This window comes from Canis lupus, chromosome 6, assembly GCF_003254725.2.
Source record: "Canis lupus dingo isolate Sandy chromosome 6, ASM325472v2, whole genome shotgun sequence".
NCBI lineage: Eukaryota > Metazoa > Chordata > Mammalia > Carnivora > Canidae > Canis > Canis lupus.
The window spans coordinates 47,306,933-47,319,555 of NC_064248.1; the positions used below are offsets into that span (position 1 = coordinate 47,306,933).

A 12,623-nucleotide genomic window follows, 5' to 3' on the forward strand; every position below is an offset into this window, starting at 1 on the left:
ATCCTGGAAAACATGAGCAAATTCCTGAGCAAACAATAATCTTGTGAAATGTCATAATAGCAGTCCTTAATTAGAGCTGTTAATTCACATGGCAACCAGGGACAAGATGAGATCAGGGAGCGGAGCTGGAACAAGGCACTGTCAGGAGGCCTTTCTCCTGAACCGTTGGAGCCAATGTCAAAAAAAGTCTTTTAACTCCAGCAGAATAAAACTGTCAGTGAAAATTATCTTATTCTGAAACAAAGCCTTTTTTTCTAATTCAGTATAAAAATAAATATTTGAAAATAGATTTTTGTAAATAATGTATTTCTAAGATAATTTCATATATTTAAATGATTAACATATTGTGAGAGGTATATCTATTATCATTAAAAATGTTATTAAAATGAACATTTCTCTTCATTTATTCAGAGAGTGAGAATATTTCTGCCTATATCATTAAACCTGTTTTGAAATCTGACCCCGATACTTAATGATTTCTGAGTGGGGTGAATAATCCATAATGTAGACTGAAGAAGCAATCTATTTCTACTAAGTATCTAAAACACAGAAACCACACAGAGTTGTTTACTTTAAGTACTTAGTTAATTGCTTCATTTATTTCTTCAGTCTTGACACAGACAGCATCCTTTAGAGAAAGTGATAACAGAGTAGATTTGCTGTCCAGTGCTTAATAAACATTACGTGCCCAAGAGGATATTCAAGAAAACCAACTGGGAAAATTTGAACCTGATGACTTCTGAAATTGAACATTGCACCTTACCTTGTTCACTTTACTTGAAGCAATTGAGAGAAAAAGTGCCATTGTTTCTAAGTTTGTATTTCATTCTTATCAGTTAGAAGCTCAGACCACCACTAGAGGACACTATCCTTCTGCTATCCCAATCTTGATGCACAGGAAATTGAATTAGGAGCAGATCCCAAAAAAGAGGGGAAAATAGTCATTTGTCAAGTACTGAAGAACTAAACCTTTTTGTAAAAATAAAAATACAAATCTCTATGAATACTTTTTAAAAAAAAAACAGATGCTAATGAAGTCATTTAAATGTAAAATGTTCTTAACGGAGTTACACTATTTTCTCTTGGTCACAGTTACAGATAGAATTTTCCTAAAGCGATATATATGCACATAATACCATATATAAAGTTAACAGAACATCAAAATATGATAGCTAATGAAAATATAATGCGAAAATTGTCTGACACGTTACATTTAAAGTATAAAATAAGAAATATTTATGGCATGTGGTATCTAATATTTGTGATTTCAGGGACCCCCTGGGAAGGATGGCCTGCCAGGACACCCTGGACAACGTGGAGAGACTGTAAGTGACTCCATTCTTTTGACTGAAATTTTCCATCTCTGGCACCTCATCATTTCACAGAAAGCTATTTTATTATTAACAGCTCCTCGACTAGATTAAGGACAATGGAGAAATTAATTTCAAAGAAACTTTTATTAAGAATATATATATAAAATAAATAGACCCAAATTTTTATCTAACCACCCATGAATATACTTGATATAGTGTTACTTGATTTGATTGTCTTTATTGTCAATAACAACACTTTAAGGATGAGCTGACAGAGAAGATCCCATTATCTTTTGGACACCTCTACAAGGTTGGCAGCTTTGACCATTTTACAGAAGTATTTGTTTAGAGATATATTCCATCCAACTCTATTACCCATACCCTCTCTAAAGGAAACACATTACACTAAGCTATGCATTTAATACCTTCTTCTATCTGGAACAAAGAGATGAAATATTTTCTGATGTTGGAACTATAAGGGTAAACTATGCTCAATGTATCCTTTCACCCTAAGTAACAAGATGTAAAAGAAAATATACAACTGAATTTTATTTTTAAATTATGAGGAATATAACATTAAACAAATTGTCTGAACAGCTTATGTGAATAACAATAATTTGTACGGGCGGGGCGGGGGGAACTGGCGCTCTAAGTATGGTTTAAGAATCCCTGTGGGTTTGTTTATTTATCCTGCCACTGTTACAGAACCATGTGTCTGGCTTGTCCGGGGGGACGTTAGTCTAATCAGAAGTTATCATAGCTTAGCATGTTTCCTTGGACTTGATTCTTGGATCTCACTGTTGATTAATTTTATCCAGATTTCTTAAGGAAATCATAACACAGACTAGCTTTGACAATGTAGTTCAAAGTCATTTTAGGGCATGCAGCCAGCGCAAAGACATATTTGGAGTTGCATTGTAGTGCACACACAGCAGCAGATGTGAAAACAGGACGATTTTTTTTGCGTAGGATAAACAATCTATCAGCAGCAACTCAATTCCTGTTTTGCTCACCAAGCGATGATTCTTAGTGTAATAGCTTCTTCATTTTAGTCAGATTGTAAACTTCAAAGTCTTGGATTTCAAAAGCAGAATCAAATATGATTTAGTGAGACCAAAGAGTAAAATTGTTTGGGTTTCCTCCCGGGAATTACATCTGCATGAGGAGCATAAAATAAACTCTTTAGCAGAGAATCCATACTCAGATTTGCAAACGCACTCTCATGCTAATCTTGCAGTCAATCATTTTTAACTAAGTCATTGTGTAGCTTTGTGGGAGGAACTCTAGAATATTTTCAAAATGTCTTTTGAGGAAGAGATCCCTAGAGAATCACCATTGTAAAATCCCTTTTGTCTTCAATTTAATCAAGACCTTCTTCTTGTACCCAGAGGAACTCTATTATATATAACATTTAAATTTAAACAAAGCATATTTAAATATCATATTAACTATTGATTCTAAGATGGACATTCTCCTCTAGCGGTTCTCATAGACAAAGGCTAGAATTATTTCTGGAAAATTGTATTCCTGATTTCAAATCCACTCTTAAGAGCAAGAATGAATCATCCTATAGTCAGGAACCTTTCTTTCTAGCCTTGTTCTGTGCCGACTGGGATTCAAAGGATTGCCTTGTGCAAGAAAGCGTCAGAATCTAGAGCAGCTATATGTTGTTATATATGTGTCATCTTGTTTTCAAGAAGAAAATCTTTTGTTATATTTGGGATTTGTCCCCAGCTAGAAATCCTTGAATTGAAGTTTCATTCTGACATTTACAATTCAAAGCTTTTTAAGGCCACCGGCAATAATTAGAAATAATTTCTGTTATGCTGGAACAACCCAAATTTGTTTCAGGAACACACTGCCAAATCCTACGGTGATCCTAAAATTAACTTAGTTTCTTACGGATGATCAGAATAGGAGTTAACATTTTTATTAAGTCTAACAGCAGAACCAACATAGCAAATTGCTGTTTTCAGGGACTCTGAAAAACATAATTTAACTTGTTATTCTAAAATTAAATGGCAAGTGTAGTCTTAATATATGACAATTTTGAACAAGCACACTCCATTGTAAATTAGAAAGTTTTCATGCACATGGTTTATTTGTGTCACATTTATTGGATATTTGCAGACACCCTGAATGTAGTAAAGGAGCAGACATATTAACAATGCTGTCCAAATCTGTCACCCAGGCAGATGTGCTAGCACCCACAATTTTCTCTTTCCACATTTTTCACGGAATTTCCTTAATTAAGCATTGATTTTTAATCAGTTGATCTTCATCACTAATTATTATTACAGTCATTTTTTTTATGTACTGTTCTTGCTCTCAGTTACTAAGAAAAAAAACTTGTAAGATTTTAATTTTTTTTCAAGTATTACATTTATATCTTCATGTCAAACTTAGTGATCATAAATTGGGAGAAGGATAATCCAGACAGGGGCAACAGGCTATACAAATATGTGGTGTATGGCTATTCAGAGAAAGGGTAGAAAATCAACATGGCTAGAATGTAAAACATATTTTCAGAGCAAAGAAAGAACTGGAGTGACAGCCTGATCCAGATTGTATAGAACCTGGAAAGGATGGGGGCACCTGGGTGTCTCAGTGGTTGAGTGTCTGCCTTTGACTCAGATTGTGATCCCAGGGTCCTGCGATTGAGTCCATTATCAGGCTCCCCACAGCGAGCCTGCTTCTCCCTCTGCTGGTCTCTGCCTCTCTTTCTGTGCTCCTGAGAATAGAGAATAAATAAATAAAATCTTAAAAAAAAAAAAACCAAAACTGGAATGGATGTCGCATGATACATGATTAGCAATGAGTTGATTAGATTTGCTTTAGTGAGGCTGTGAATGTAGCCAAAGTGGATGAGTGCATGAACTTGACCTGAAAACCTGCGGTGGTCAAGGAAAGTGGCAACTACAGTTTAGATAAAAGAGTCTCCTACACAAAGGACAAGAAGCCACACTTGAGAGAGTTCTGAATGACATAGCAGGATGACATGGAGTCTGAGGACTGAAGGAGAGCTTGGGACCTAGTCTCTCCCTTAGGAAAGAGAGCACAGGGGGAGAACCAGAGGAGAGTGTTGATTTAGTGAGCTTTATACTGAGAATATTAAGTTGAGGAGAGAGCATGAGGTACAACTGGGAATGTCTGGTAGGCACTTAGGAGAGAGTTTCAGGGCACGATGCAGATTAGAGTTTGAGAAATAGTATGTTGTAGAGGAGTTCATCAGCATATAGAAAATGATCTTGGTCATGAGGGTTATTGAGATAATCTAGGAGTAGGTGGGGCGTGGGACTAAACCCTGTGAACAAATTGATAACAGTAAGCTGTTATGTCTTGGTGAGAAAGAAATATATATATATATACACACACATACACATCATACACACATGAGTATAGATGTGCTTATATATGTATATATACATGGTTATGTGTGCAGAAATTTCCAAACCAAAAAAATAGATGAAAAGTTAAAATTAGGCAGTCAAGTTGCTATTTTGTTTATAAAATACTAAATAAATTCTATGATGTATTGCCCTTGTATTACTTTGTTTTGCTATTAAAATTGGTATATCAAGACAAATCCTGGTGGCAATAAGAATTAATGGATATTAAAAGAATAGATGAAATCTGTTTTCTTTCCCCGTAATGTCAAGTAATTACAAATACAAGTTCTTTTCCTTTTTCCTACTTATAAATTTTTGTTATAAATAATTTAATCAGTTATCTAGAAGGTTGTGATACAAACACAGGACTACAGTTTCTGCCCTTTGCTTTCCAATCTTATTATTTCCAGTCTCATGTTGTCATAAATGCTTTTGCAAACACTATTTGCTTTAATTCAGTTCAGAAGGTTCTTCTCCCCATATTTTGAAGCTACTTCTCCAACTGTTTAATGTAAGTTAACTTACATGAAAAAGAAATTTGCCAACTATAAAACAGTCATACAGAATGAATAACCCAGGAATCTAGAGAAATATAGACACCAAAATATATGCTCAAAAGCTTTGTTTAGTGACTACGCTGCTTACATCTACCAGATTTTATTTTAATGGCTGCATTATTTACAAGGTACATTTGTAACTGTATTGGGGTAGGGAAGGGTTTAAGAAAGAATAGTGACAAAATGTTGAAATGATTACTAACCATGCAAAGTGTCCTCTTTATAAAGGTACTCTACATCCTGTTTTATTTTTGTTTTTATTTTGTTTTGGTTCTATTCTTGTTTTATTTTATGTTGGAATGCAGGAAAGGGAAATGCATTAATATCACAGATCATAGATTTATCTCTGTTTATAGAACAGGTGGACTGTTTCAAGGATGTCTAAATCATAATTTATTTCATCCATAAACATTGCTATGTTACGATTCTCACTGTCATTTGACCAGGTGGAATAGGGCTGCGAATACGCTTTCCTTCCATCTTCATCCCATTGTCTTATTTTCTTTTTTACGTTTATTGAAAGTAATCATTGGGCCATACTGTGAAATAGCGAGGAGAGTAAATTTAGAACTTAAAGAAAACTGGGATATAATAACTCATAATTAAGCATTTAAAAATTTATTTTCAGGGGTGCCTGGGTGACTCAGTCAGTGAAGCATCTGCCTCTTAATTTCAGCTCAGGTCATGATCGCAGGTCATGAGATTGAGCCCTACATTCAGTTCAGCTCCATGCTGGGTGTGGAGCCTGCTTAGGATTCTCTCTCTCTTCCTCTGCCCACCCCCTCAAAAATAAATAAGAAAAATAATAAAATAAAATAAATTTTAAAAATAAGTATTTTTAACCAAAAAGTGTCCTTGTTTTAATGTGAGTTATCTTACCAAATTTTAACTTATACTTTTGTCATGTATACCTTTAACAGATTATGCTTTCTGTCCTTAGGGATTTCAAGGCAAGACTGGCCCCCCAGGGCCAGGGGGTGTTGTTGGACCACAGGTATGTCCCTTTACTTTCTTTCTCTAATAAGATTTATTTTCCTGTTTGTATTTTCATCTTTTCTATGCTATATAAAACCTGCCCATTTTATTATGATTCAAAATGTTGTACTTTATAGTTTACATCACATTTAAATAAATGCAACTGACCTATCTCATAAACTTTAGCAAACTACTGTTAGATGAAGAAATTTTTCAGTTGGCTCCTTAAATAGAAGAGAATAAAACAAATTATGAAAGTCAAGTCAGAAGATTGACAGTGAAGTTAACATGGAAGTCTGACCACAGCACTACCTGCTAAAATGCTTTATTAAAAAGGTTGACCATCATCTTTTCCCAGAATTTCAGGTTACAAAATGACTTCAGATTCCTGAGTAAAGTTAGACTTAGATGTATAATATATTAGAAATATATAAAGCTTTGAACACAGATTTTTTTCTTAAATTATAACATTTTTAGTATATTGCATGTTTCTTAAGATTTCTGTCTTTACACCAATGATTTCCATCAATGATAAAATATTAGTCTGTAACCTTTGAGTATGGCTAAATAATGACAAAGACAAATAGCTTTTTCAGCATAGGTGGCAGAAAGAGTCTCAAAAATTGATGCAGTTTACTGATTTATTTAATTTGTGGGAATAGAAAATATTTATTCTGGCAAAGTGGTATTAAATGGAAAGAACACATTTAAACTGGAATTTTACTCCTGTTAATAACAAATTATAGCAAAAAATAGCAATTGAATAAGTGCTTTAATTATTTAATCGCTTTAGTTTTTTTCCTCAGCCTGTAATTGGCTCTTAACACTTTATAACTCAGGTACACCCCCACACACACCACACACACAAACACACAAACAGCACATCCAAACACACATATAACCAGAGAAACAAAAAACTATATCTTCTTTCTAGGAATATATGTAACAGAGGCAAAAATGAAGAATTCTTGGATTGGTCAATCCTTTAATTCCAGAGATGAATCCTGAACCAAGGGAAATACTGTTTACTCTTTTATTTTAAAATTGTAATATGTATGATTTTTTTTGGCATACTTTTTTGTGTATATGCTGAAGAACTCTTTTTAAAAAGATTTTATTTATTTATTTATTTATTTATTTATTTATTTATTTATTTAGAGAGTGTGCATGCAAGGAGGGAGGTGCAGAGGGAGGGAAAGAATCTCAAGCAGACTCCGTATTGAGCCTGGAGCCCCCCTCATAGCTTGGTCTTATGACCATGAGATCATGACTTGAGCTGAAATCAAGAGGCAGTTGCTTAACTGACTGAGCTACCCAGGTGCCTCTGTGCTGAAGAACTCTTAACTGCTTAACAGTTTTAATTTTAAAAATACTCCCTCAATAATTTGCTACTCTTTTTTTTTTTCATTTCAACCAACTTCATGGCAATTTTCTGTGAAAAAAAATATCACTTAAAGAATGATTCCTATTATATTCAATATCCATGAATAGAAATAGAATTAAAGGCTAACTACAATGTAGACATCAAGGGGTTTAACTGAATTTTTCAGGACCTTACCCTTTTTGAAAATTCATCTCTGCCTAATGTAGACATCTGGCATCTGAGATCTTTGTTGCTGTTGAAAAGTATTAGGAGTTTTACTGAGAATGCATTTCCATTGAGTTAGTTTTCTTTATTTTTTTTTTTTTAAGAGAGAAAATCCAATTCCCTATTTCAGTAACCTAAGTTTCATGTTAGGACAAAAGAAGTGATTTAAAGGGACAATATTGATTCTGATATTTGATATTCATTCCATTTTTTTGTAGTCATGTGAATCACTGCTCACTTTTGTCTGAATGGTGATAGCCATTAAATTAGGACCAATTTTACATTGCTTACTATTGAAATTCCAGTGATCAGATATTCAAGAAAAAATTCCTTTCTGAAGGAATGTCTGTACATTAATGATAAGTTGGGGACTTTCAGCAATACATAATTAAAAGAATTTAAACCTAGAAATTTACACTCAAATATGAGGGAGATATGTTCTTTATCCAAGACCAGAGGCTAAGAATCTGTTGCATTTTTTAGAAAAATAACAAGGGAGGACAATACATAAACAACTTTCATAACACATTCCACTGTTTAAGAACCTTAGTATCTGAAAACTTTCCCTTTATATGTCTTTAACTTAAATCCTTCATTTTGCTTTATTCTAAGTGGAGATAGAGAGCAACTGGTCACCATTCTCTATTTACACTTGAAAGCTCATTAAACTTTAGCACCACAAAACAGCACCAGTCAGGGGACACATAAATGACCTGACATTTTTCACTTTGGCATCTGCAGCAATTTAAGGCAGCAGGTTATTTGTTACAGCCTTTGGCCAGGAGGAACTGCCAGCCCAAACTCACAGCCTCCAGGATCTCCCAGCTACATTCCCTAGACTCTGTCTAATGAATATAGATTAACTATAGAGAGGTCTCCAGTCATGGAAATTCCAAGGAGAACTACTTTGGTTGTTTGGGTTCCAGGGAACCTGGGCTTATTGTCAAGCAGTGATTCACTGAGTAACTACCAATATGGCACCAATGCCTCTTTGACTCCTAAACTCATTTGGCATCTTATATAAAAAGAGGGAATGGGATGAAACTAGTTAAAAACCACAGGTTTTCAGAGTACTTACTTTGGCCTCACCCTGAAGCGCTTCTGGTTTTCAACAAAGAGAACCAGCTCTTTGAATTTACCTCTGGAAATCAGGCCCTAACCAAGAATTATACTTTTTTCAGACTCCTCCCAGAAAAACTGCTTTTTATGTTTTGGGGGGACCTTATGGAAATAAATGAGAATGATAAGCTCTGTGAAAGGGAATAATATTTTATTTGGGATTTGTGTTATCCTTACCAAAAGTAAAAGAGCGAGCTAATGAGGTTTTGCTTATCTAATTTAGGGACCAACTGGGGAGACTGGTCCAATAGGTGAACGAGGACATCCTGGCCCTCCTGGACCACCTGGTGAGCAAGGTCTTCCTGGTGCTGCAGGAAAAGAAGGTGCAAAGGTAAGACACGCTGAAGGAATTTTCTTGGCCAGAGACATTCATTTGCTTTTCACCATCACTTCTCATCACTTGTCCAGAGGATCTTCAGATGTTAGCACAGTGTTTAAATGGATCAGAAAGACAAAAGTACAATACTCAGTTCATTTTACTTCAAGGTGTGACTGAATGATAACATAAGATTACTTAGCTCCATTGACCATAGAGCCATCCATTTATACACATTCTTAGTAGAGGTAGTGATCAGTTCATTTTAATGTATATGGCATTCCACACAATATTCTCATTATTGAATGACATTTAGGCTCTACTTTCAGGTTAGAGGCAATAACAATTGTGCTTATAGAAACATTAGAAATTACTCTCTATGATTGACGTGTATTACATTCTTTAGGGTGACCCAGGTCCTCAAGGTATCTCAGGGAAAGACGGACCAGCAGGACTACGTGGTTTCCCAGGTGAAAGAGGTCTTCCTGGAGCTCAGGTATAATCAGCATATAGATAAAGCATGTGAATGAGATTACTTATTAGAAGCATTTTTCTCAGGACTTAACTAAGATTCATAAGTAATTGAGGGGAAATATGTAAGCCTAAGCATGGATTATCATAATCTGTATAGCAATGTATATTTGTGTCTAAAAACACTTCTTACCATCTTCATTTTATCAATCATACATCTCCTATTTATATTCAGTTCACATCGATTAATTTTCTTTGTTTTTATTCTTATTTCCCAGGGTGCACCTGGACTGAAAGGAGGAGAAGGTCCCCAGGGCCCACCAGGTCCAGTTGTAAGTATGATTATAATAAATAGCCATGCTACCCTTGGTTGCAAATTATAGCTCTTCTTTCATTACTCTCATGCTGTGATCCCACAGTGTGTGGGAGAGAAAATAAACACACGTCAATCAAATCAGTCAATGCCTGGTTTCTACTAATTGCATGCACTAATGAGTGCAGTAACAGAAGAGTTTAGACGATTGGAAATATTTACTCCACCGCTGCTGTCAGGAGGTAAAAGGAGCCAACTTGCTTCTTAAATTACCAAGGAAATAAATCATAATTTGTCTCATTGTGAATACTTGATAAGACTTGAATTTTGTCATTGCTTTTAAAATACCCTCCTAAGCAGGAAAGGCATATATTCATTTATGTATTCTCTAGATTGCTTTATGTAGTTAACATAACCTTATGAAATAATTGATCAATGAGCAAATATCAGATTTTTACTTCACCTCTTATTTTTTGAGATACAGATCAATCCCTCTGAAAGCAATTGAATACAGCCTTTATTTTTCCCCATGAGTTCACCTTTATTCTTACCTGTACTCTAAAACGTTACCGATAGCAGCCAATTCACCAATTTTGGTGGCCTCATCTCATTCGCCATTTTTTTTCATCATGGCAAAAAGCTTCAAGTGGCTTTAAATTCTCTCTCAAGTTCCTTATATGAAATGTTGAAGTCATATCAGTGACCCCTCCAAAATGTTTCTTTAATTTGTTCCCCTTTCTTGATTGCCACTGCTACCACCTGCATTCAGATTCTTCTGTCTCTCCTTGCTCAGTAGTGTCTTGACTCATGGCTCTGACTCATGGCCCTGACTCCATCTCCTTAGCTCAGGTTTGCCCACTGGTTTGAGAATTACAGGTGCACACCCTTAACTATGCCATTCTTCTGCTTTTATGCATCTCATGGTCCTACACTGCCTTAAGAAACACACTTCATTAGGGACCCCTGGGTGGCGCAGCAGTTTAGCGCCTGCCTTTAGCCCAGGGCGCAATCCTGGAGACCCGTGATCGAATCCCACGTCGAGCTCCCGGTGCATGGAGCCTGCTTGTGTCTCTGCCTCTCTCTCTCTCTCTCTCTGTGACTATCATAAATAAATAAATTTAAAAAAAAAAAAGAAACACACTTCATATCATGACCAACGAGTCATCTTCACAGCTTAGTCCCAGTCACTGTAGCCTGTTTTATTCACCTTATTGACTTCCTCTAATTCTACCTAATTTAATGTACTGAACCTCATGCTTCTCAAACTGCCACCATCTTTTATACTTTGCAGGTAGAATACTACTGACTTTCCCCCTTCTTCCAGGAAATCTGTTTTCCCTTTCCCTACTTGAAAAAAATTCTACTCACCCAAAAAGATGAAGCTTAAATGTTAAATCTCTATAGTCATACCTGGACAGTTTGCCTCCATTTCATTTATTGGTGAAATTTCTTCACCCTTAGTGTTCTTAGTTATGGTTAGCATTTTATAAATTACTTTGGAATGTAATTGGTATCTCTCCTATTATTTTCTGGAAGTTTCTGTGTTATTTTAGTACATTCATAGCATAGTGCCTGACACACAGTAATCCCTCCATATCTTCCTATTTGAAATATCAGAAAGCTTGATATTGGAGTTAAATGTATGTGGCATAGCCAGTACAGAGTACATGGCATTATAATCTTTGGGAGATTGATTAACATATTTAATTTGCAGATCACAGAAATGTAATATTAGAGTGATTAAGGTATATACAGTAAAGATTTTTTGAAAGGAAAATAATTATTTCAGTAACTATATTTGATTTTCTCTGTGCATAAAATTATGTAGAACATTTTAAAATATCCTCATTAGTTAGTACTGGTAGCACTAGCAGAAACAACAGTTGAATATGACAGAAGTTTATTTGAGCATAGGATCTTCCAACTATTCAGCACAATGCAATCCATTTAATCAGAACTTCGGGATCTTAAGTGATTTCATTTTAGGAATATGTATATTTATATTTTAGATCAAGTTATCGTATGTGTGAAACCTGAATCATGACTACAAGGATTAAATTGTTTAAAGTTATTTTTTAGGGGCCAATCAAATAAGGCTATCCCAGGTGTTTGGGATAGTTACAATTTGTGCATTTGTAGAGTGAATAGTGTATACAGGAGGTATACTTTAACAGAATGGTAATCAGCAATTGTCACATGTAGAATCATCTATTAAATGTGATATAAAAATCGAATATTTATTTAGTTGGCTTCAACACCATTTATTTGGCAATTACTACTTACCTCCCTATATACTATTAGGTTCCATGGAGAGTGACTTAAAGGTAAACCATTTCTAAAAAAACACATCGGGATGCCTGGATGGCTCAGCGGTTGAGTGTCTGCCTTCGGCTCAGGGCGTGATCCCAGCGTCCCAGGATCAAGTCCAGCATCTGGGTCCCTGCATGGAGCCTGCTTCTCCTGTCTCTTTCTCTCTGTGTCTCTCATGAATAAGTAAATAAAATCTAAAAAAACAAACAAACAAAAAACAGAAAACACTAAACAGCAGTGTAAGATAGTCCATGATTAAATGCCTAATGACA

At 35.2% G+C, this 12,623-nt stretch overlaps 1 protein-coding gene across 8 annotated transcripts in view; it reads left to right on the forward strand.

Annotated features, from left to right (window-relative positions):
• The window catches only part of COL11A1 (collagen type XI alpha 1 chain), a 197,347-nt gene that overhangs the window by 119,992 nt on the left and 64,732 nt on the right, over nt 1-12,623 (forward strand). For all 8 annotated transcript variants that reach the window (XM_025417466.3, XM_049111614.1, XM_049111616.1 and 5 more), the window contains 5 exons: nt 1,272-1,325; nt 6,200-6,253; nt 9,165-9,272; nt 9,664-9,753; nt 10,007-10,060. In XM_025417466.3, the coding sequence (XP_025273251.3) occupies nt 1,272-1,325; nt 6,200-6,253; nt 9,165-9,272; nt 9,664-9,753; nt 10,007-10,060 (360 nt within the window). The remainder of the gene's footprint in view (nt 1-1,271; nt 1,326-6,199; nt 6,254-9,164; nt 9,273-9,663; nt 9,754-10,006; nt 10,061-12,623) is intronic.